Source organism: Barbatula barbatula (genome assembly GCF_947034865.1).
Source record: "Barbatula barbatula genome assembly, chromosome: 10".
Classification (NCBI taxonomy): Eukaryota; Metazoa; Chordata; class Actinopteri; order Cypriniformes; family Nemacheilidae; genus Barbatula; species Barbatula barbatula.
Genome location: NC_136773.1, coordinates 13,181,927 through 13,207,588, shown reverse-complemented (window position 1 = coordinate 13,207,588; position 25,662 = coordinate 13,181,927). Strand labels below are relative to the sequence as shown.

The 25,662-nt window shown below is 40.4% G+C and overlaps 5 protein-coding genes across 5 annotated transcripts; 1 reads left to right on the top strand and 4 right to left on the bottom strand.

The window, feature by feature from the left end:
- Positions 1-913: 913 nt before the first annotated feature.
- Positions 914-4,931, top strand: olfcu1 (olfactory receptor C family, u1; the record flags this gene model as incomplete). The annotated part of the gene is made up of 6 exons (XM_079466218.1): positions 914-1,137; positions 1,401-1,701; positions 2,516-3,331; positions 3,498-3,725; positions 3,804-3,927; positions 4,027-4,931. The coding sequence occupies 6 exons, from the start codon at positions 914-916 to the stop codon at positions 4,929-4,931; spliced, it is 2,598 nt and encodes an 865-aa protein (XP_079322344.1).
- A 489-nt stretch (positions 4,932-5,420) lies between these two features.
- LOC306899766 (extracellular calcium-sensing receptor-like) lies at positions 5,421-8,566 on the bottom strand (the record flags this gene model as incomplete). Its single annotated transcript, XM_079466237.1, has 5 exons — positions 5,421-6,334; positions 6,508-6,631; positions 6,707-6,928; positions 7,163-7,948; positions 8,273-8,566. The coding sequence occupies 5 exons, from the start codon at positions 8,564-8,566 to the stop codon at positions 5,421-5,423; spliced, it is 2,340 nt and encodes a 779-aa protein (XP_079322363.1).
- Positions 8,567-13,980: 5,414 nt separating this feature from the next.
- Positions 13,981-17,287, bottom strand: LOC306899608 (extracellular calcium-sensing receptor-like; the record flags this gene model as incomplete). Its single annotated transcript, XM_079465973.1, has 6 exons — positions 13,981-14,894; positions 14,991-15,114; positions 15,184-15,405; positions 15,615-16,400; positions 16,575-16,869; positions 17,064-17,287. The coding sequence occupies 6 exons, from the start codon at positions 17,285-17,287 to the stop codon at positions 13,981-13,983; spliced, it is 2,565 nt and encodes an 854-aa protein (XP_079322099.1).
- Positions 17,288-17,843: 556 nt separating this feature from the next.
- On the bottom strand, positions 17,844-20,912 carry LOC306899767 (extracellular calcium-sensing receptor-like; the record flags this gene model as incomplete). Its single annotated transcript, XM_079466238.1, has 5 exons — positions 17,844-18,748; positions 18,988-19,111; positions 19,184-19,405; positions 19,584-20,369; positions 20,619-20,912. The coding sequence occupies 5 exons, from the start codon at positions 20,910-20,912 to the stop codon at positions 17,844-17,846; spliced, it is 2,331 nt and encodes a 776-aa protein (XP_079322364.1).
- A 1,173-nt stretch (positions 20,913-22,085) lies between these two features.
- On the bottom strand, positions 22,086-25,299 carry LOC306899607 (extracellular calcium-sensing receptor-like; the record flags this gene model as incomplete). The annotated part of the gene is made up of 6 exons (XM_079465972.1): positions 22,086-22,999; positions 23,182-23,305; positions 23,381-23,602; positions 23,737-24,522; positions 24,602-24,896; positions 25,085-25,299. 6 exons carry the CDS (start codon positions 25,297-25,299, stop codon positions 22,086-22,088), a joined length of 2,556 nt encoding a protein of 851 aa, XP_079322098.1.
- Positions 25,300-25,662: the final 363 nt, after the last annotated feature.

Sequence of the window (25,662 nt, the reverse complement as noted above, 5' to 3'; positions counted from 1 at the left end):
TTAAACAGGGAATGTACTGTACTGTATCGGAGAGTGTGCCTTAAATTGTCCAGTAGATGGCAGTCACCTCATAACAGGCTGTGTACAGTAGACCTGTCTGTCATTTCTCACTCTATTAAACAAACATTAACCATACATAGCTAGAGGGTTTCATCAGCCTGGCTCGAAGTTAACTTCCGGCCTGTGCTTGTTGATAGGTCTGGCTAGTGGTAAATAATATACCTATTTATATTTTATTTTTATTCAAATTAATTTGTATTACTATTTTATTATATAATCATTGTATTAAATAAACAATCTGTTGAATTATATTGTATATTAATTTATTACATAAACAATTTGATGAATGGGTCGTGTAACCAAAATAATAGGCCTACTTGTAAGACATACTTTTAACAAATGTAGCAAATGAAATGTACTTGTTATTGGTTTTGGTTGTTTTTAGAAATAATCTATAGGGACTTTATTCTTTGCGGATGTGTACCGGAAGTTAAGTTTGGGCCAGAAAAGCATGCATGCACAGCCTGACACAAACACACACAGATGTACATAACATATAGGCCTGCCTATCATACAGTGTTGGAATAGTTTTATTAAAAATAATAATTTTTTTGTTGGTTATTTACATCTACATTAACATTTCCATAGAAATTATTGCTCATAAATCTGAAGTTATCAACAAAAATATTATTTTGAAATAGATGTTGATCTTGATGTGTCTAGATGTCAGAAGCACGTGTGTCTCTACTCCACCCACCATGTACACCATTGGCTAGATATATCTGATGTTTCATATGACATGTCTGTGACATTTTTATATAGCGGGGAATTCAAGACTTTCATACACTCTGGATGGAGTCCTCACCAGCTGTGTCCATGGTTGGATTTAAAAGATTCAGCAATGGCCAATAAGATGCCAGTGATTGAACTGGTACCACTGTGTCTTTTGCTTTTGCTTTGCTTGCCAGTCGTCTGCCCCTCGTTGGACAATACGTGCTGGAGATTGAGTGATTTTAACTCACCAGTGCTGGAACGGGAAGGTGATATTATAATTGGAGGGCTGTTTCCATTGCACTACATTGCTCCGGAACCCTTGTACACTTACTCTGAGCAGCCAAAGTATCAGGAGTGCAGCGGGTGTGTGAGACTGTACTGCACAGACATAGAGAAAAGCAATTAAATGCAAATGCAATGAAGTTTAAACCCCTGAATGTAACATAAATGAGATTCAGATTGTTTTACCCAGATTCTATGTTGTATTTTATAACAACTACACTGTATGTTGAAAGAATTGATCTTGTTTGTATAAATTGTTTGTATAAATAGTTTTCTTATATTTCACCACAGCGGCATACCGTATGTCTTTCTCCTTTTCGTCTGTCGTCCTATCTGCTAAACAGGTTTGATTTTCGTGCATTCCGCTGGGTCCAAACGATGGTGTTTGCCATTGATGAAATCAACAATATGTCCAGTTTGCTACCAGGAGTGACACTAGGCTATCGTATCTTGGATAGCTGTGATTATGTCCATACCAGTCTGCGGAGCACGTTGGCTCTGGTGAACGGCACCGCCGGTCAAACACAGGCTGCTGGCAGTGCTAAATGCCTGTCCACGGCCCCTGTGTCAGCTGTCATCGGTCTGGCATCATCTTCACCTACTCGTGCTGTGGCACATACTTTGGGTCCATTCGGAATTCCACTGGTAAGAATCTGAAATAGCTATAAATTTCAGACATGCAATTATAATATGTAGTGTTCTCCTTTTTAAAAGTTTTTTTGTCATTTAAACAACCTGTGAATATTCAGAAGAATTTCACTCACTCATTTTGAGTAAAAGTGTAAATTGTGGTATTGCTTCATTAAAATTTTGAATGGTGTGAAATTGGAGATGTGTCCACTTTTCCAAGAACTTACATTTAACCATTATGAAATCCTATCAAAGAAATTCATTTAATCATGTCAAAATACAATATGTATCCCTCTTTTTTGAAGTTTGTTGCACATAGCCGTTTTAGTAAAGCAATGAAAAACATCAGAGACACACGTGCACACAATATCGCCACCTTGGAATGATTGAAGGCTTCTATCTGCCTTTTGAGCAGAGATTGAGTTTCAAGTTTTTGCATTCCATTTGGCTGTAGATAAACCTTTTTGTTTTCCACAAAATTCTCCAATTGTACACAACGACGTACACATCACATGGTGTAAACAGAATGAACAAGAAAATGTGAATTACCCAGTTTTGACAAATATGTAAGAACCTTATTATTTCAGGGTAATACTGTCAAGCCTTTGTATACATTTTTATTAACATATGACCAGATATCAGCTAATTCAATATTATAGCAATATCAATGTTATAAATGTAACAATTTCCAAGTGTTATTTCTCTCTTACAAAGGTCTTAAAAATCTGAAAGAATTATGCGCCAAATACAGTAGAACCAAGCTTCACTTTTTAAATCCCTTCTAACTTCCCATTTTCTATTTCTCTTTCTCTGCTGATATCTCTTTAAGATAAGCTACTTTGCGACTTGCACCTGCCTTACAGACAAGACAGAGTACCCGTCTTTTCTCCGTACGGTCCCCAGCGACGTTTTTCAAGTGCAAGGACTGGTCCAGATGGTTTCCTACTTTGGCTGGCACTGGGTGGGCACAGTGGGCACAGATGATGACTACAGTAACTATGGCATCCAGGCCTTTACCGAGCAGCTCATACAACTTGGTGGCTGTATAGACTTTCATCACACTATACCCAAAGCAGCCTCCCAGGCACAAATACATGCTATTGTCAACAGTCTAGAGGCTTCATCGGCACGAGTCATAATAGCATTTGCCACGGAAGGGCAGCTGCTGGAGCTCCTGACTGAAGTGGCGCACAGGAATCTGACATGGTTGCAGTGGGTAGCCAGTGAAGCTTGGGTGACAGCCAAACTTCTCACTGTCCCAGAGCTTCAGCCTGTTTTGGCTGGAACAGTTGGCTTTGCTTTCAGAGGCACAACTATTCCTGGCTTGGCTGAGTTTCTTCTAAGAGTAAGGCCTTCACCAAGAGCTGAATCTGTTTTTACTAACATGTTTTGGGAGGAACTGTTTGGATGCAGACTAGGTTATGAGGATGATGGTATAGAGTTACCCCTATGTACTGGTTCTGAGGATCTGATGGACACTGAGAGTAGCTACACTGATTTTACACCGGTGAGAATTTCCTACAATGTCTACAAAGCAGTCTATGCCATCGCTCATGCTCTACACAAACTGTTACAATGTGGCTCTGAGGGCCGAGGCTTTGATGATAAAGTCTGTAACACGGCACTAAACTTCTCTCCATGGCAGGTAATGAGTTTTTCATGTGCTTTAAAATTGTTTGAAATGAGCAAAATCATTGTGTCATTAAGATTTTTTCTTTCTTTCTAAAAAAGCATTACAATCAAATGTGCTTTTCCACGTAATTATATCTAAATTTGCATTGTACACCTTTCTTGCCTAACCAATTCAATAGCTTCTTCGTTACCTGAAGGAAGTCAATTTTATAAATCAGTTAAACGAGAAAGTATATTTTGACGGAAATGGAGAGCCTGTGCCCTTCTATGACATCATAAACTGGCAAACAAGTAGCGGCGGTGCCATCCGGTTTCAGATCGTGGGCACCTTTGATGGTTCTGCCCCACGGGGGAACCAGCTTAAGATAGATGAGAAGTCAATTCAGTGGGCAGGGGGACACGTTACGGTGAGCTTTCCTAACAAACAGTTATGAAACTCTTTTTTTTGTTTAGGAACTTGACTTACTATTGTATATTGTGTGAAGGTCCCGGTTTCAATATGCAGCCCTCCTTGTCCTCCGGGAACACGACAGGCCACTCGGCCAGGGCAGCCTATCTGCTGCTTTGACTGTTTGCCTTGTGCTGAAGGGGAATTCAGCAATATCTCAGGTAAACATTGCATTGATTTACAATTATGCATGATATCTCAATTATGTAAAGTTTACATTCTATTTTGATTGTAAATCGGGTTATTGTGTGTTATACCAGGTGCTACTGAGTGTATCAAATGTCCCCAGTACTACTGGCCAAACAAAGAAAGAGTTGCCTGCATTGCTGGCATAGAAGAGTTCCTCTCCTACCATGAAATTATGGGCATCGTTCTAATTTTTCTGTCTCTCCTTGGAGTTATTGTGGCAACTGTTATCACAGTGATATTCTTCCTCTTTCGAAGCACGCCCATAGTTAAGGCCAACAACTCTGAGATTAGTTTCTTACTCCTGCTCTCTCTAAAACTGTGCTTCCTTTGCTCGCTGGTGTTTGTGGGCCGGCCCTCACCATGGACGTGCCGTGCCCGGCAAGCTGCTTTCGGGATCAGCTTTGTTCTCTGTATCTCATGCATTCTGGTGAAGACCATTGTAGTGCTTTTGGCTTTTCGTTCGACAATGCCTGGGTCCTCTTCTTTAAAATTATTTGGTCCTCCACAGCAGAGGGCTTTTATCTGCTTTTGCACAACGGGTCAAGTTATTCTGTGTGCTTGCTGGCTGGCACAAGCACCTCCTTACCCCTTTAAAAATACATCATATCAGGGTGGTAAAATTGTTCTGGAATGCAAAGACGTGTGGCCTCTGGGATTTTATTTGGTGCTGGGTTATATTGGATTGCTCTCTTGTATGTGTTTTGGCCTTGCTTTCTTAGGACGGAAACTCCCGGACACGTTTAATGAAGCCAAGCTCATCACGTTCAGTATGCTAATTTTTTTTGCGGTGTGGATCTCCTTTATACCAGCATATAACAGCTCACCAGGGAAATACACAGTGGCGGTTGAGATTTTTGCCATTCTAGCTTCCACTTTTGGACTACTGTTTTGTATTTTTGTACCTAAATGTTACGTGATTCTGCTAAGGCCTGATTTAAACACTAAGAAGGGAATGACTGGGAAAACGTCAAAATGACATTTTTTCGACCTGTGTCACATTGCCCATGTCCATTCAGAAGGATTGTCATGTGTTATGGTTATGTTTTCAATTCATTGATTGATTTGTTTTTTGCATGTACGAGAAACCAATTTCATAATGTCCATTATGCTATGTAATAAAATAACTCTGCTGCAAATTACATTTAATAATGTTGACATCAATAAAATCATTTAAAAATAGAATGGTTTTTTGCCTTTATTTTTCACAAAATAAAAAAGCCAAGTAGCTGAGCATCTTCATTTAAAAGGATGCAAAAAGTAATCAAAAGGTTATATACAGTTTAATACAGTACAATATATATATATATCAAATAATTGATTGAGTCTTCTGTGGGCTATTTCAAACCTTGTTTCCATACACATACAGAACAAACAAAAAAAAGGTGAAAACTAATCACTAATGCATTAAAATATTATGCAATGTTTATATAAAATTATATATTATGCTGTGTGTGCTTTGTTTGTCTCACAGGGCTTTTGATGGTACTTTCCCCATTAAATGTTTTTTGGTATTCTGCTCTGGCCTAAACACAATAATGAAACACTTCGGCGCAAAAATACAGATTATAAGACCAAAGCTTGAAGCTAAAATGGCAAATATCTCCACGGCTACAGTAAACTTTCCTGGAGAACTGACATAAGCTGGGATAAATGTGATCCAAACAGCACAGAATATGAGCATACTGAATGTGATGAATTTAGCTTCATTGAAGTTATCAGGCAGCGTCCGAGCCAGAAAAGCTAAAACAAAACACAAGAAAGCCAAAAGGCCTATATAACCCAACACAGCCCAGAAACCTACAGCTGATCCTAAACTGCACTCCAGAATTACTTTTTCTTTGTAGTGTTGCATATTGTTGAAAGGGAAAGGTGGGGATATTGTTAACCAAAGCACACAGATAAGAACCTGTATAAGAGTAAAACCAAGAACACTGAGTCTCTGTTGTGGAGGCCCAAACCATTTCATGACATTACTTCCTGGAAGTGTGGCCTTGAAGGCCATTAACACAACTATTGTTTTTCCCAGAACACAAGAGATACAGAGGACAAAAGTGATCCCAAACGCTGTGTGACGTAACATACAGGACCACTCAGTGGGGCGACCAATGAAAGTAAGTGAACAGAGAAAACACAGAGTCAATGAGAAGAGAAGGAGGAAGCTCAGCTCTGAGTTGTTGGCTTTTACTATGGGAGAAGCTCTGTTTCTGTAAAACACTAAAGCCATGCTCAAAGCCACTAAAGAGCCAGCAATAGAGAAAGCAGCAAGGATTATCCCAAGGATCTCATCCCACGACAGAAACTCCACTGGTTTAAGAAGACATTTATTCTTCTCTTTATTGGGCCAGAACTCAGGGTGACAGGTGTGACAACCTAAAGAATCTGTAAAATGAAGATTTAATGACAATGACTTTTTAAAAGATAAAAAACAACTCTGTTTTGGAAAGTCTATGCTCCTGTTTGAGCATTACAGAACAAACTAATACATTACCCATTAGAACTGGTATATGATGCATGAGAATCACTGGTCATTTATTCAGAAGTAATCACATTACCTGTCTCATTACTGATTTCTCCATCTGCACATGGAATACAGTCATAACAGCAGACAGGTCTTCCTTTCTGTACAGCCTTCCTAGTACCTGGATGACAACTCTCACTGCACACAGACACAGGCACCTGGAGGTGACAGGTGACACAGAGCACTCACAGATAACCACAAGCAGATAGAAAATGAAGAAAACATTTGCAAACCTTTTCTCTTCCATCAGTCCAAACGATAGCTCTGCTCAAACTGAATTCTTGGCCTTTGGGCTGAGCAGCATCATAGTGACCCACTGTGATAAAGTCAATTGAACCATCTTTCTGAAGCTGCCAGTTCACAAGTTCATAGGTGGCTACTGGGTCTCCGTTGATATCAAACGAAACAGGATAATTATTTTTAGTGAAATTCACTCTCCTGAGCTGTTCAAAAACCTGCATGATAGACATGAGACATTAATTCAAGATTTTTATTGTTGATATTGATGAAAATGACATTTGCTAAATAATCTGTGTTAAAATTCCATGTGGACCTCTGTCCGTAGAAGAGTGCAGCCTATAGATTACATACATTTATTTTAAAGCATACTGTATGTAGATCTTTATAACGTATTTAGGAAATTAAATAATGTGTGACATTAAACATTTTATTAGGATGAGAAAGCTTACCTGCAATTGATTCATTTTAATTTCTTTGTCACATTGCTTGTCCTTACAGACAATGGCATGGATTGAATGAGCTATAGCATATGTGGCTTTGTACACCATGTTAGAGATTCTCAATTGGGATGTATCTGTGTATGGGATTCGTAATTCACGCAGGTCCTGAGTACCATCACATGCTGGCAAAACAGCGGAAGAACCTGTTTGCTGTTTTAAAGTACAACTAAATGAACTTTCCCAGAATTCTGTCAGCAGGGGAGATTTCAGCACCTCCTCTGGTGAGAGATCAAGTAAAAAGTCTCGAAAACCTGGAATAACAGAGCGCTGGATCCCAAAGCCCACAGCACCAATACATAAATTAAAGCGCAACACTCCTGGGTCTGTAACCCAAGCCTCACTGCCAATCCACTGTAACGGAGGAGGGGGATCCTGGTTTAGTTCTTCTAATAAGATTCTCATGTCACCTGAGGCCATGAAAGCAACAATTACACGAGCCGTTGACCTGCGAATGACATCTGCGACCCTTTTGAGTTTAGTGCGCGGCTGGGTCCTGTAGTAGGCCTCTGAATACTCCACACAGATTCCCTCCTCCTCTGCAGCTTTCAGGAATGATGCCATGCCATTGTTCCCGTAGTCTGAATCACTGCGCACGGCCCCGATCCACATCCATCCGAAGTGCTTGACCATACGTGCCAAAGCGGCTGCTTGATGGTGGTCGCTGGGGATGGTCCTGAAGAAAGTAGGATACTGACGCTTATCACTGAGACACGCGCAGGTTGCGTAATGACTCACCTAAAATTTGTCATAACGAGACAAAAATTTGTGCCAGTATGTCATCAATAGTTTATCTGGTTTTAAATATTCATGATTATTTATTTATTTTGGAGCACACTAATAAAAAAGGTCAAAATTACATTATGGTTACTTCATTATGGTTATATCAAATACTTCTCAGTCAAACATTTTGACACAGATTTTTTGCTGGTGTCACACTATGCTTTATTAACAACATTATGTTTTTATCAACAATGATTTGGAAACCAATGTTAGAAAGCAATTTTTTCTCTTTGTTAATTTTTATGGTATCGTAAATTATATTATGATGTGAAAAAGCACCTGTGGATATCCAAATCGACCGAAAACTCTTGACATGCTAATAGATGGAGTGGAACCAGATTCTCCTATTACTGCAGCAGACGCAGCAGATTTTGCGCATGAACCAGTGTCATTATACACAAGATCAAATCCATTTGTGAGCTGAAACGCTACTTTTATTGCCATTGGCACAGATGCACAAGAATCATAGATTTGGTATCCTAAAGCGATGCCCGGTAGGACATCAGAGCTGTTGTTGATCTCTTCGATTGCAAACTGTAAGGCACGAGCAAAGCGCAGCTCTCTGGTATCCATGCTGTAAAAATATACATAAAAAATATTACATTAATAAAATAAAAAGTAAAAACAAACGTACAAACGTTTAATTACTATAACACAAAATCAGAAAGACAATTATTTATAATTTCAACAGTTAAACATCAATGATCACTGATTTGTTAAACTCTAACCTCCCACTGCATTGTAGTGGCTGTGGCCGTCTAGTGTAGGTGGGATTCTCTGCCTTCAGATAGTAATGAATGGTGAAAACCCCTCCAATAATAAAATCTCCATCCTTGAAGAGAGCAGGAGGCTGGGGGTCACCTCGTAGAACACAGGTGACTGGATTAACCCCACACAGAGAAGGACAAAGCCTGGTAATGTTCAGTAATGTCACTGTTAATATGAGATTAAAATGCATTTCTCCTACAAGGCCAACAAACACTACACATGTGAAGTGAACATCACAGCATGTTTAAATAGCCAACACTGCCACAACTGTACCTGTGTTGTAACTATACAACTGGGAACCCTAAGAGGGTGTGGTTATTTTTCATACCTGTCACTCATAATGACAGAATCTGTCTCAAGTGTAACATAAAATTTTAAACCTCTTAAATTAAAGTATATAAACCTGCCTTTTTATGGTGGTCACTCCTGCCAATCTCATGAGAGATGTCACAAAGTATATTTTCTTCCAACATGACAATTCCTCTTTCTCGACATGTAAGAAATAAAATAAATTAAACAATAAATAAATATAAGAGATACTGAGACATTATCTTTTTCTGAAATATTAAATCTTTTCATTCAATTTTAGATTTTATTGGCTGTTAAATTAAGATAAAAAGTGACATGAACTAGTATAACATTAAAAGTAATACAATTTGATAATATGTTTTCTCTGTAAACCTCAGAGATTTGCTGACAGGTTATCAGTTAAAATAATAAAGCAGGCCTACACCCATCGTGAAGAAGCATCTTCTGTTGCGATTACATTTTAGGTGTGAAAATAAATTCATAAAAAGTGTATCAACACATTCTTGTTTTTATTTTTTGTGAGCTCTATTTTGTATCTGTTTTTGTATTCAGTTATTTACAGTATTCATTAAAGTTTGTTTGCAGGATGAAGCTGATAAAATCACAGAATGTTTGTAAGTATGTTCTCTTTAAGTGTTTTAATTATGGGCTATATGCAAAATATAAATTCATGAACTGCTCTTGATTAGAGAAGTTTTGTATCTTTATTTTAAATCAGTGTGTGAAGAAGCAGTATTTCATTTCTACATTATTCAGTTTCTTTGTTAAAATGCTACTGGACTGTAAAATAACCCACTGTTCCTGATAATAATATTTTGTCAACCCCTACACTTTGGCCTAAATTGTCTGTCATTCTTTATTTCTTTTGAAATGAAAGTGGAACACCCCTTCAGAATCTCTATACACTCTATACACAAAAAGTTCCCCTTCAGTCTGTCTCTCGACGTTGTGTAAAGAAACTGACTGGGGTTTGATCTTGAGAACCTATCATCTCCGAGATAAATTTAAAACGCTAATGGGCTTGGCGAATGGCATGCGCACGCCAGTCTCCGCCTCGTATATATGGGTAAAAAATAAAGATGGCGGCACATGGCACATGTTGTCAAGCGAAATCGTCTCTGAGACTCACTTCAATCTGCTGGATTTAGGACGCGGAGCAGCGGACTTCTCCCTTCTAAGCAGACTTCCCCTGGGCGTTTCGTCAGCGAGCTGCAGGCCTAAAAGAGCGAATTTCTCACGGCTGTTTTCACAGCCTCTGCTGTTTCCTTGGGACAGACTCATCCCTGGGTCAGACGGTTATGAGACCTGCGTCACATGCTTGGCAAGCATGCTGAGGCGATTTCGTTGATCAGACATGTTCTGAGAACATGACGATCTAGGTGTTGCGGTCACGGCTGGCAACTTTCGGGTAAATGTTGCTGCAACCCAGTCTGCTTCCCAGGCGAGTTTGACTGCAGCTTCGGCGAGGTCGACCGCTTTGGCGAGCAGCAGGGGTGATTTGGGGGTATCTATGAATGTTGCTCCGTCAGCTGCGGTTCGCGGACCACCCATACCCCAGCACACTCACCTGACTCGTCCCCGATGGGCGGCGGTAGACCGTCCCATTGCAGGCAGACCTTAAAGCGGGGGTGTGAGCAAGAACTTTCTGTCATTGTATCGGACAACTACCTTCTGGCATCAGATGCGGAGGAACTCTCTGAGCTCCTGCCTCTGGGAGGACGAACTCAAGATGAGACTGACGCTGAGATGTCAGCCATGCTTGCCCGGGCAGCCCTCCCTGAGCTCGCGGCTGCACTTGTGGTTTTGGGGGCGGAGCATGCGCTCTGCCCCGGTGCCGTGTATTTCCGGAGGTGCATGAGGAGTTTACTAGTCCTGGAGTGCACCCTTCGGGGCGCAATCCAGGATAGCGGGCTCTGTAGCTGTGACTTCCCTAGGCTTCCGTCCAAGCCTTGTAGGCTCTTCCGATATGGGTGGGGGGCTTCCAATGCCGAAGTACAGGACACTTCTGCTCTCCACGCTATGGCGTTAGGGTCAAAACCCTGAAGGACCTGGATTATGGGAGATCTGACCCAACTCGCATGAGCGAGTTATACACTGCCATTGGCCTCGCACTCGTGCCTTGGGTCAGTCGATGTCCAGGCTATCAAATAGTCTGCAGTGTCGCGATTTGGCCGCCCCAGGTTGTCATGGTCCCGAGCGCAGTCTGCTTCCCAACAGCCCCGCCCCCCCGCAGCGGCCCACCTGAGGATGGCCCACCTGAGATGCAGACCCTCGTGGGGAAGGCATTTGTTCCCTGTCAGCAAGCCGCCAAGAGGTCCTCGAAGCTGCCCTGATGGGACTAACCCGGCAGAAACTACATTGGTCCGACACTGGCCTTGCCATCGCTGGATCGGTGAGGGATGCTGCCTGCTGCGTTACCATCAAGTCCGGGCCCAATCGGGCGCAATCTCCACCGGACGTTGCGTTTGGCAGCCAAAAGCAGGTAGGTTAACAGAGCCGTCAACCTCCCTGGAGGTCCCCCTGTGCGGGGTGACCGTACTGTCAGCCACTGAACCAGCCTCCCCAGGTGTGGTGAAGCAGATCATCCCTCTGGTACCGCTGTCGCGGTTCTTGGGCGCCCGCCCAAGTTTCGGGGCATTCTTGGGGGTTTTCAAACTCGTGGAGGCTGCCTTATCTCACGTCAGGGAACAAGGCGCGTGAGTACTAAACTCTCGACGACTGGCTTATTTTAGCACACCCGCAAGATATGTTGTGTACGCACAGGGACCTTGTGCTTCGGCACCTAGACCGTCTGGGCCTTCAGGTCAACAGTCCCTTGACTCCGCTGAGCAACTTTCAGAGGCTCCTGGGGCACATGGCATCCTCGACAGGGGTAATCCCTCTCAGGTTGATGCACATGCGGCCGCTTCACCACTGGCTACAGAGTCGGGTTCCCTTGAACGGCGTGACACGCCGGCACCAGGCGGATTACGGTAGTGCCTCAGTGCCTTTGCACTCTCAGACCCTGGTCAGATTTTACCTTTTTTTCAGAGCGGGAGTTCCCCTCAGAGTGGTTTCGAGGCGTGTCGTGGTGACGACAGACGCCTCCCTGCAAGGGTGGGGTGCGGTGTGCAACGGGCACGCAGAATCGTGTCAGTGGAAGGGTCCCCGACTGCGGTGGCATATCAACTACCTAGAGTTACTGACAGTCCTTCTGGTACTGAGGAGGTTCCAGCCCCTCGTACAGGACAATCATGTGCTAGTCCGGTCCGAGTTGTCGCAACTCGCCCAAACAACTACTCCTTTGGAGTCAGCAGGTGACCAAACCCCAGTCAGTCTCTCTACATAACGTCTCGTTCCCTCCATCAGGGAACGGAGGTTACAGTCGTAACCGGGACGTTATAGCCCATTGGTCCAGTCCCTGAATGTAGGCTATAAAGAGAATAAACACTTTCCTGTAGCTGACTGATGTTAAGATATTTATTGGTGCATTTTCCACATTTTAAATATATACTCCTCCAAAAGAGTGGAAAAGTAATGGCTGTGTTACTGTAAAATTGTTGCAGTAAAACAAAAATCTAAATGTTATTTTAAAACTATTTCAAATGGAAACAGACTTTTAATTATATCATAATTTATGAATATTATTACATTTACACAAGTGTAAAATTTTTAAAGGAGGGGATGGGGGTGCTGTGAGTGGTCCTTTGTTGCTCTGTTAAATGGCAAAATCCAAGGCACGAGCAGTTCTTCAATTACTTTCAACCCTGATACATATTGTACTGTATTGAAGCTTGTTTTTTAAACTCTAACGTCCCGGTGCACTGGCTGTGGCCATCTAGTGTAGGTGCATTTTGCTGCCTTCAGATAGTAATGAATGGTGAAAGCCCCTCCAATAATAGAATCTCTGTCTTTGAAGAGAGCAGGCAGTCAGGGATCACCTTGCAGGGTGCAGGTGACTGAATAAACCCCACAAAGAGCAGGACAAAGCCTGGTAATGTACAATATTGTGACAGTTAATATGAGATTAACTTGCATTTCTCCTGCTAGGCCAGCAAGCACTCGAAATGTGAAGTAAGAATTACACCCTGTTTAAATATCAACCACAACTGACTCTACAGTGGGGAAATATAAGAGATTGTGGTTTATATTTCATATCTGTCAGTATGTGTATGTGTACAGTATGTGTCCCAAGTGTGTCTTATACTGTTTACACCAAAACATAGCCTTCTTTAAGATCATTAAACTCCTGCCAACCCCATGAAAAATGTATCACAATGAAAGCACATTTAGTTAATTAATATTTCATTAAAATATGATCAAAACCTTTCTCAGTAAAAAATTGAATACTATATGTAACTATCAATCAATCCATATATGAATATAGATAGATAGATAGATATGCTGTATGAAGCAAAGGCAGTTCTGATTGATTTAACCTACTTGCTTCTGATGACCATTACAATGGCCATCGGTTCTGATATGTGTTCATTTTTACATGACACTTATAATACTACAAATTATACATTGTTAGTTATAGGATAACTAACCTTATAGGATTTAACTTATGGTCTTTTAGTTTATTAAATCATTATTAAATACCCACATTTTTTTTAATTTACTTAAATCCCTTGGACAACACAATAATTTGAATTATATAAGATTATTTATCTCTGTATAAACCAGAGAAATTTGCTGAAAATTCAGCAGTTAAAATAATAAAGTGCTCACAATCTAAATGAGGATATTTCATTTTGGTTACATGTGTGAAAACAATGAATTTAATATTCTTATTTTGAATTTAATTCAAATGTATTTTTACTCACTACATGTTTATGATGATTTATGATTTATAGTACATATAATCCATGTAAAATTGAGACAAAATATTTACAACACAGTTTATCTGACATTAGAATGCTTTTTGTTTTTCAAGGAGATTTTGACTGTACTTTACCCATTAAATGTTTTTTGGTATTCTGTTCTGGCCTAAACACAATAATGAAACACTTTGGAGCAAAAATACAGATTATAAGACCAAAGCTTGAAGCTAAAATGGCAAATATCTCCACAGCTACAGTAAACTTCCCTGGAGAACTGACATAAGCTGGAACAAATGTGATCCACACAGCACAGAATATGAGCATACTGAATGTGATGAATTTAGCTTCATTGAAATTATCAGGAAGCTTCCGAGCCAGAAAAGCTAAAACAAAGCACAAGAGAGCCAGTAGACCAATATAACCCAACACAGCCCAGAAACCAACAGTGGAACCCAGACTGCACTCAAGAATTACTTTTTCTTTGTAGTGTTGCATATTGTTGAAAGGGAAAGGTGGGGATATTGTTAACCAAAGCACACAGATAAGAACTTGTACAAGAGTAAAACCAAGAACACTCATTCGTTGTTGTACCGGCCCAAACCATTTCATGACATTACTTCCTGGAAGTGTAGCCTTGAAGGCCATTAACACAACTAATGTTTTCCCCAGAACACAAGAGATACAGAGGACAAAAGTGATCCCAAATGCTGTGTGACGTAACATACAGGACCACTCAGTGGGGCGACCAATGAAAGTAAGTGAACAGAGAAAACACAGAGTCAATGAGAAGAGAAGGAGGAAGCTCAGCTCTGAGTTGTTGGCTTTTACTATGGGAGAAGCTCTGTTTCTGTAAAACACTAAAGCCATGCTCAAAGCCACTAAAGAGCCAGCAATAGAGAAAGCAGAAAGGATTATCCCAAGGATCTCATCCCACGACAGAAACTCCACTGGTTTAGGAAGACATTTATTCTTCTCTTTATTGGGCCAGAACTCAGGGTGACAGGTGTGACAACCTAAAGAATCTGTAAAATGAAGATTTCTTACTGTTTATGAATTGGAGTAAAAGAGAAATAAGTAATCAGACTGGGTTTTTGTAAAGTAATGTCCAATCACATTACCTGTCTCATTACTGATTTCTCCATCTGCACATGGAATACAGTCATAACAGCAGACAGGTCTTCCCTTCTGTACAGCCTTCCTAGTGCCTGGAGGACAACTCTCACTGCACACAGACACAGGCACCTGGAGGTGACAGGTGACACAGAGAACTCACAGATAACCACAAGCAGAAATAAAAAAAAAATTCTATACCTTTTCACCTCCATCATTCCAAACGATAGCTCCGCTCAAACTGAATTCTTGGCCTTTGGGCTGAGCAGCATCATAGTGACCCACTGTGATAAAGTCAATTGAACCATCTTTCTGAAGCTGCCAGTTCACAAGTTCATAGGTGGCTACTGGGTCTCCGTTGATATCAAATGAAACATGATTATTATTTTTAGTGAAATTCACTTTCTTGAGCTGTTCAAAAACCTGCATGATGGACATGAGATACAGTATGTAGTGACTTGTTGGTTTGTGCTATTGATAAATTTTCTATAGGCTTACTGATATCGGTGGTTGACCATTCTTTATGTACAGCATTTTTCAGTTCAAAGTAACATTACAATATATGCAAATATATTTAGTACATAACCCTATGTGGCATTAAATGTAAATTTTTCTGTGGTGATAACTCTTACCTGCTTGGGCTCAATTGTAATATTTTTGTCACACTGCATGCCATTACAGACAATGGCATGGATGGCATGAGCTATAGCATATGTGGCTTTGTACACCAAGTTAGTAATTCGTAACTGGGATGTATCTGTGTACGGGATTCGTAATTCCCGCAGGTCCTGAGTACCATCACATGCTGGCAAACCAGAGGAAGAACCTGTTTGTTGTTTTAAAGTACAACTAAATGAGCTTTCCCAGAATTCTGTCAGCAGGGGAGATTTCAGCACCTCCTCTGGTGAGAGATCAAGTAAAAAGTCTCGAAAACCCGGAATAACAGAGCGCTGGATCCCAAAGCCCACAGCACCAATACACAAATTAAAGCGCAACATTCCTGGGTCTGTAACCCAAGTCTCACTGCCAATCCACTGTAACGGAGGAGGAGGCTGCTGTCTCAGCTCTTCTAAAAGGATTTTCATGTCACCTGAGGCCATGAAAGCAACGATTACACGAGCCGTTGACCTGCGAATTACATCTGCGACCCTTTTGAGTTTAGTGAGCGGCTGGGTCCTGTAGTAGGCCTCTGAATACTCCACACAGATTCCCTCCTCCTCTGCAGCTTTCAGGAATGATGCCATGCCATTGTTCCCGTAGTCTGAATCACTGCGCACGGCCCCGATCCACATCCATCCGAAGTGCTTGACCATACGTGCCAAAGCGGCTGCTTGATGGTGGTCGCTGGGGATGGTCCTGAAGAAAGTAGGATACTGACGCTTATCACTGAGACACGCGCAGGTTGAGGAATGACTCACCTGTAATGCATGGTAAAGAGGACAAAAAATCGTTGTCCACAACCTATTTCTATAGAATTTTAAATATGAATATATCATACAATATTTTTAAAGACGCTTTTTTAAAAAGCAAAGCAAATAGGCAAAGTGCACAGTTTTCTTTATTCTATAAGTAGGCACTAAAGAAAAAAGCACCTGTGGATATCCAAAGCGACCAAAAATTCTTGACATGCTTATAGACGGAGTGGAACCAGATTCTCCTATTACTGCAGCAGACGCAGCAGATTTTGCGCATGAACCAGTGTCATTATACACACGATCAAATCCATTTGTGAGCTGAAACGCTACTTTTATTGCCATTGGCACAGATGCACAAGAATCATAAATTTGGTATCCTAAAGCGATGCCCGGTAGGACATCAGAGCTGTTGTTGATCTCTTCGATTGCAAACTGCAAGGCACGAGCAATACGCAGTTCCCTTGTATCCATGCTGTTTAAATACATATACAAACATTGTAATTTAACTGCATATAACAATTATTTAAAATATATAAGTAAAAAATATACATGTCTGATACCCTTATTTACACAAAAAACTCACAATTATAAACATAATTTCAGCAGTCAATGTCATAAAACCCTGATACAGATTGTACTGTATTAACCCTGTTTTTAAACTCTAACCTCCCAGTGCACTCTAGTGGCTGTGGCCGTCTAGTGTAGGTGGGATTCTCTGTTTTCAGATAGTGATGAATGGTGAAAGCCCCTCCAATAATAAAATCTCCGTCTTTGAAGAGAGCAGGCAGCCAGGGATCACCTCGCAGGGTGCAGCTGATTGAATAAACCCCACACAGAGCAGGACAAAGCCTGGTAATGTACAGTATTGTCACTGTCAAGAACAGATTCATTTCTCCTGCTGGCCAGCCAACAATTCAAATGTGATGGGAAAATTAGGCCTTGTTTAAATATCCACCATTACCACAACGGTTGACACAACTGGGAAACAGGGGGGGTGTGGTTAATATTTCATATCTGTCAATCCTAATGACAACATGTGTCTCAAGTGTGCCATATACTGTAGTTTCCTAACACCAAATCATAGACCTGCCTTCTTTAAGGTCATTTCAATCCTGCCAACCCCATGAGAACAGTATCAAAACATGTTTATTTTCCTTTACCTCTCACCAAAATATTATAATAACCATTTCTCGACATGTATTGTATATAAAATGAAACACTATAGATCGACAGATTTATTAATCTGTTAGGGTTACATGTTATGTGTGGAAATATCAATGAAAAATGTTTCAACACATTCTTATTTTGAATTTTATTGTAATATATTTTCACTCTATACATGTTTATGATTGTATGATTTACAGTACATTTAATAAGTGTGAGGACTGAAACAATAAACCAAAGTATGTCTGATATTATCACGAGTGCTTGAGTGTTTCAGGGGGCTTATGACTGTACTTTCCCCATTAAATGTTTTTTGGTATTCTGTTCTGGCCTAAACACAATAATGAAACACTTTGGAGCAAAAATACAGATTATAAGACCAAAGCTTGAAGCTAAAATGGCAAATATCTCCACAGCTACAGTAAATTTTCCAGGAGAACTGACATAAGCTGGTATAAATGTGATCCAAACAGCACAGAATATGAGCATACTGAATGTGATGAATTTAGCTTCATTGAAATTATCAGGAAGCTTCCGAGCCAGAAAAGCTAAAACAAAGCACAAGAAAGCCAAAAGACCAATATAACCCAGCACAGCCCAGAAACCAAAAGCTGATCCTAAACTGCACTCCAGAATGATTATTTCTTTGTAGTGTTGCATATTATTGTTAGGGAAAGGTGGGGATATTGTTAACCAAAGCACACAGATAAGAACCTGTATAAGTGTAAAACCAAGAACACTCATTCGTTGTTGTACCGGCCCAAACCATTTCATGACATTACTTCCTGGAAGTGTGGCTTTGAAGGCCATTAACACAACTAATGTTTTTCCCAGAACACAAGAGATACAGAGTACAAAAGTGATCCCAAACGCTGTGTGACGTAACATACAGGACCACTCAGTGGGACGACCAATGAAAGTAAGTGAACAGAGAAAACACAGAGTCAATGAGAAGAGAAGGAGGAAGCTCAGCTCTGAGTTGTTGGCTTTTACTATGGGAGAAGCTCTGTTTCTGTAAAACACTAAAGCCATGCTCAAAGCCACTAAAGAGCCAGCAATAGAGAAAGCAGAAAGGATTATCCCAAGGATCTCATCCCACGACAGAAACTCCACTGGTTTAGGAAGACATTTATTCTTCTCTTTATTGGGCCAGAACTCAGGGTGACAGGTGTGACAACCTAAAGAATCTGTAAGATGAAGATTTAATGACTTAATGATTTTAATTATTTAATAACAGTTAAAGAAAGACACAGAATCAGACTAGGTTTTAAAAGTTAGAAAGTAAGAAACTTAAAAATTAGATTGCCATGTATTCTTGTTGGGATAATTACACATGCAACATTGAATGTAGAAACTAGGATGCAATGCATATTAATCATGAGTCATTTATTCAGAATAACATCATAAGAACTTCCAATCACATTACCTGTCTCATTACTGATTTCTCCATCTGCACATGGAATACAGTCATAACAGCAGACAGGTCTTCCTTTCTGTACAGCCTTCCTAGTACCTGGAGGACAACTCTCACTGCACACAGACACAGGCACCTGGAGGTGACAGGTGACACAGAGAACTCACAGATAACCACAAGCAGAAATAGAAGGAAAAAAAATCTATACCTTTTCAACTCCATCATTCCAAACGATAGCTCCGCTCAAACTGAATTCTTGGCCTTTGGGCTGAGCAGCATCATAGTGACCCACTGTGATAAAGTCAATTGAACCATCTTTCTGAAGCTGCCAGTTCACAAGTTCATAGGTGGCTACTGGGTCTCCGTTGATATCAAATGAAACAGGATTATTATTTTTAGTGAAATTCACTTTCTTGAGCTGTTCAGAAACCTGCAATTGTGGACATGAGATAGGGTTGCTGGTTAACGTTACTGACTCATATTTTACTAAATTATCTGTGCTGATATCCCTGCCCGGACATTTTACAGTTCACAGAAACAAATACATGCAGTATTTTTTTACTTTGTGTATCTTTCTCGTATGTATTTTATGGTGTGAATACGCTTACCTGCTTGGGCTCAATTTTGAGGTTTTTGTCACACCGCGTGCCGTTACAGACAATGGCATGGATGGCATGAGCTATAGCATATGTGGCTTTGTACACCAAGTTAGTAATTCGTAACTGGGATGTATCTGTGTACGGGATTCGTAATTCACGCAGGTCCTGAGTACCATCACATGCTGGCAAACCAGAGGAAGAACCTGTTTGTTGTTTTAAAGTACAACTAAATGAGCTTTCCCAGAATTCTGTCAGCAGGGGAGATTTCAGCACCTCCTCTGGTGAGAGATCAAGTAAAAAGTCTCGAAAACCCGGAATAACAGAGCGCTGGATCCCAAAGCCCACAGCACCAATACACAAATTAAAGCGCAACATTCCTGGGTCTGTAACCCAAGTCTCACTGCCAATCCACTGAAGTGGAGGTGGGGGCTCTCGGCTCAGTTCTTCTAAAAGGAAATTAATGTCACCTGAGGCCATAAAAGCAACGATTACACGAGCCGTTGACCTGCGAATTACATCTGCGACTCTTTTGAGTTTAGTGCGTGGCTGGGTCCTGTAGTAGGCCTCTGAATACTCCACACAGATTCCCTCCTCCTCTGCAGCTTTCAGGAATGATGCCATGCCATTGTTCCCGTAGTCTGAATCACTGCGCACGGCCCCGATCCACATCCATCCGAAGTGCTTGACCATACGTGCCAAAGCGGCTGCTTGATGGTGGTCGCTGGGGATGGTCCTGAAGAAAGTAGGATACTGACGCTTATCACTGAGACACGCGCAGGTTGCAAAATGACTCACCTGTAATGCATCATAAAAAAAGAAAAATGTGTCAGAAACCCAACAATATTTCTATAATCTATATTTAACATTTGTTTATACATTTACATAATAAATATCGAGTTAAATGAACAGACTCAAATCACATAGGTTTCAAAGTATTTTTTTACACAAATCTTAGAGTGTTAAAAATTCAAAAAAATATTTTAATGTTGTGCAGTTCTTATAAAAAATATTTATTTAAAGAATGGCAGTATGGGAAAAAAGCACCTGTGGATATCCAAACCGACTGAAAATTCTAGACATGCTTATAGACGGAGTGGAGCCTGTTTCTCCTACTAGTGCTGTAACGGCAGCAGATTTTGCGCAGGACTCTATGTCATTATAAACGAGGTCAAATCCATTGGCGAGCTGCAATGCTATTTTTATTGACATCGGCACAGATCCACAAGAATCGTAGATTTGGTATCCTAAAGTGATGCCCGGTAATAAATTAGAGCTGTTGTTTATCTCTTCAACGGCAAACTGTATGGCTCGACCAAAACGCAGCTCTCTGGTGTCCATGCTGTTAAGATAAACATCACACAAATACACACTGAATTATAAAAACTGGTTATTCATGCCATTTTAAAGAAATTATTAAGTGAAAACTAGCTATATCTGATTCAATATTTAACATAAGCTTACAAACAAAAATGACAATCAGGATTTCTAACTCTAACCTGCCACTACACTCCAGTGGCTGTGGCCGTCTAGTGTAGGTGGGATTTTCTGTTTTCAGATAGTAATGAATGGTGAAAGCCCCTCCAATAATAAAATCTCCGTCTTTGAAGAGAGCAGGCAGCCAGGGATCACCTTGCAGGGTGCAGCTGATTGAATAAACCCCACACAGAGCAGGACAAAGCCTGGTGATGTACAGTATTGTCACTGTTAATATGAGATTTACTTGCATTTCTCCTGCTAGGCCAGCAAGCACTCCAAATGTGAGGTGTACATTAGACATTGTTTAAATATGCACTATAACCACACTGCTGTGTTGTAACAATACCACTGGGAAACTAAGGAGGGTGTGGTTAATTTTTCATATCTGTCAATCATGGTGACAGTATGTGTCTCAAGTGTGTCATTTAGTTTCATTAACCACTAAATCTAGACCTGCCTCCAAGGTCAACATACTCTTGCCATTCCCATGAAAAATGTGCCAGAGTGAAAGCACATTTATTTTATATTTCCGTTCTCACCAAAAGAAGAAAATAAACCTTTCTCCACGCATACTGTAAAGATAGCTAATATATTACAATTATAAAATATGAAATTCAGAAATTATATTTTAATGAAAGTTGTTTACTCAATTCTAATGTCAATCACAATATGCATTGGGTGTGATCAAATAAGGTAAATCACTTTTTTATTTAATTCCTAATTACTGAACTTATTTTCTGCTTGATAATAATTTAATACCAGATTTATCAATACACAAATTCATTTAATATTTCAAGAATTATAAAAAAATATATATAATCATATAAATTATATATCAGGAAAAAAAGTATATTTTTTTAAATATGCTGAAAACTTGTGTGTTAAAGAAAATCCATGGAAAACGTCAGCACATTTTATTTTAATTTGATCATGACATATTTGTACATTTTATCATTTTCAGTATATATACAGGTTTATCATTAGTGTGAGAGCTGAAAATCAGCATAAATGTCATTTATGTTTGCTTTGTGTGTTTCAAGGGGCTTTTGATGGTACTTTACCCATTAAATGTTTTTTGGTATTCTGTTCTGGCCTAAACATAATAATGAAACACTTAGGAGCAAAAATACAGATTATAAGACCAAAGCTTGAAGCTAAAATGGCAAATATCTCCACAGCTACAGTAAATTTTCCGGGAGAACTGACATAAGCTGGTATAAATGTGATCCACACAGCACAGAATATGAGCATACTGAATGTGATGAATTTAGCTTCATTGAAATTATCAGGAAGCTTCCGAGCCAGAAAAGCCAGAATGAAGCACAAGAGAGCCAGTAGACCAATATAACCCAACACAGCCCAGAAACCTACAGCTGATCCTAAACTGCACTCCAGAATAATTTTTTCTTTGTAGTGTTGCATATTGTTGAAAGGGAAAGGTGGGGATATTGTTAACCAAAGCACACAGATAAGAACTTGGACAAGTGTAAAACCAAGAACACTGAGTCTCTGTTGTGGAGGCCCAAACCATTTCATGACATTACTTCCTGGAAGTGTAGCCTTGAAGGCCATTAACACAACTATTGTTTTTCCCAGAACACAAGAGATACAGAGGACAAAAGTGATCCCAAACGCTGTGTGACGTAACATACAGGACCACTCAGTGGGGCGACCAATGAAAGTAAGTGAACAGAGAAAACACAGAGTCAATGAGAAGAGAAGGAGGAAGCTCAGCTCTGAGTTGTTGGCTTTTACTATGGGAGAAGCTCTGTTTCTGTAAAACACTAAAGCCATGCTCAAAGCCACTAAAGAGCCAGCAATAGAGACAATAACGAGGATGATTCCAAGAATTTCATCCCATGACAGAAACTCCACTGGTTTAGGAAGACATTTATTCTTCTCTTTATTGGGCCAGTACTCAGATGAGCATGAGAGACAATCCACAGAATCTGTAGGATGAATCACAGTTAACAAATGGTAACAAAACAGAATAGAGAAAATCAAGCAGCCCTGCTAAAATTTGCTTAAGAATGACTAACTTCAAACAGCTTAGCAAGACGCTAAAACTATGATATTATATTTTAGATTTATGAATGTTTTGCTTATCAGAGTATCTCCAAAATCACAATACTTGTTTCATTACTGATTTCTCCATCTGCACATGGAATACAGTCATAACAGCAGACAGGTCTTCCTTTCTGTACAGCCTTCCTAGTACCTGGAGGACAACTCTCACTGCACACAGACACAGGCACCTGGAGGTGACAGGTGACACAGAGCACTCACAGATAACCACAAGCAGATAGAAAATGAAGAAAACATTTGCAAACCTTTTCTCTTCCATCAGTCCAAACGATAGCTCTGCTCAAACTGAATTCTTGGCCTTTGGGCTGAGCAGCATCATAGTGACCCACTGTGATAAAGTCAATTGAACCATCTTTCTGAAGCTGCCAGTTCACAAGTTCATAGGTGGCTACTGGGTCTCCGTTGGTATCAAACGAAACAGGATAATTATTTTTAGTGAAATTCACTCGCCTGAGCTGTTCAAAAACCTGCATGAAGGACATTTTGATGCATTTTAAGATACTATATTGCTATGTATGATTTAAATATTAACTGAATAATTAATATAGGGTGTATACTTTTTTTTACAGAAAGCTTTTGTGGGCTGTCATTTAAGACTTACCTGCAGGGGCTGAACTTTGATGTATTTATCACATTGATTGTCCTTACATACAGTGCTATGGATGGCATGAGCTATAGCATATGTGGCTTTGTACACCATGTTAGTGATTCTCAACTGGGATGTATCTGTATACGGGTTCTGTGTTGTGCGCAGGTCCTGAGTACCATCACATGCTGGCAAATCAGAGAAAGAACCTGTTTGCTGTTTTAAACTACAACCAAATAGGTTTTCCCATAACTCTGTTAATAGGGGAAATTTCAGCACCTGCACCATAGAGAGGTCAAGCAAATAATTACGAAAACCCGGAATAACAGAGCGCTGGATCCCAAAGCCCACAGCACCAATACACAAATTAAAGCGCAACATTTCTGGATCTGTCACCCACGCCTCACTGCCAATCCACTGTAACGGAGGAGGGGGATCCTGGCTTAGTTCTTCTAATAAGATTCTCATGTCACCTGAGGCCAGAAAAGCAACGATTACACGAGCCGTTGACATGCGAATTACATCTGCGACCCTTTTGAGTTTAGTGCGCGGCTGGGTCCTGTAGTAGGCCTCTGAATACTCCACACAGATTCCCTCCTCCTCTGCAGCTTTCAGGAATGATGCCATGCCATTGTTCCCGTAGTCTGAATCACTGCGCACGGCCCCGATCCACATCCATCCGAAGTGCTTGACCATTCGTGCCAAAGCGGCTGCTTGATGGTGGTCGCTGGGGATGGTCCTGAAGAAAGTAGGATACTGACGCTTATCACTGAGACACGCGCAAGTTGCGTAATGACTCACCTGTGCACCATAAGGAGAAGAAAAATAGTCAGCTTCAAAAATAAATGTTTTGTCAAATTTTTTAACAATGAACAATCACCTGTGGAATTCCAAATGGACTGAGAAGTCTTGATATACTTATAGACGGAGTGGAACCAGATTCCGCAACTACAGCAGTAACAGCAGCAGATTGTGCGCATGAACCAGTGTCATTATACACAAGATCAAATCCATTTGTGAGCTGAAACGCTACTTTTATTGCCATTGGCACAGATGCACAAGAATCATAGATTTGGTATCCTAAAGTGATGCCCGGTAAGAGCTCAAAGCTGTTGTTGATCTCTTCGATGGCAAACTCAAAGGCACGAACAAAGCGCATCTCTCTGAATCCCACACTGTTAGGGTAAACATGATAACACATTTTCAAAAACACAAAACAGTTGCATATCTGATTTCTCATAATCTTACTATTACATTTCAAACAGTTATTTTGTCCAAACAGTTTAACTCATTACATTAACATCATACATCATGATTTAATTCATATTAAGCGTGTGATTCCATCATACATGCATATGCTAACCTTCCAGTGCACTCAAGCGGCTGTGGCCGTCTGGTGTAGATATGTTTCTCAGCCTTCAGATAGTCGTGAATGGAGAAAACCCCTCCAATAATAAAATCTCCATCCTTGAAGAGAGCAGGAGGATGGGGATCACCTTGTAGGATGCAGGTGAGAGGATTAACCCCACACAGAGCAGGTGTAATGTATAGTATTGTCACTGACAAGAACAGATGCATTTCCCCTGCAAGGCCAGCAAACACTCCAAATGCAATGCACTCCAAGAAGAACATAACAGTTTTAAATAGCCACTGGAGTTCTCTCTGGCAATGAATTTGCATGGGAAATGTGTAAGAGGGTGTGGTTAATACTTTATCATCTACCATTATGATATCACTATGATATACAGTTAATGATATCATTATGATATACACAGGGCCGCTGCTAGCCATTTTGGTGCCCTAAGCATAAATCCATTATGATGCCCCCCCCCCTTAAAGGTGCAAAATTTAAGCATAATTCCATTATGATGCCCCCCCCTTAAAGGTGCAAAATTTAAGCATAATTCCATTATGATGCACCACCCCCCACCTTAAAGGTGC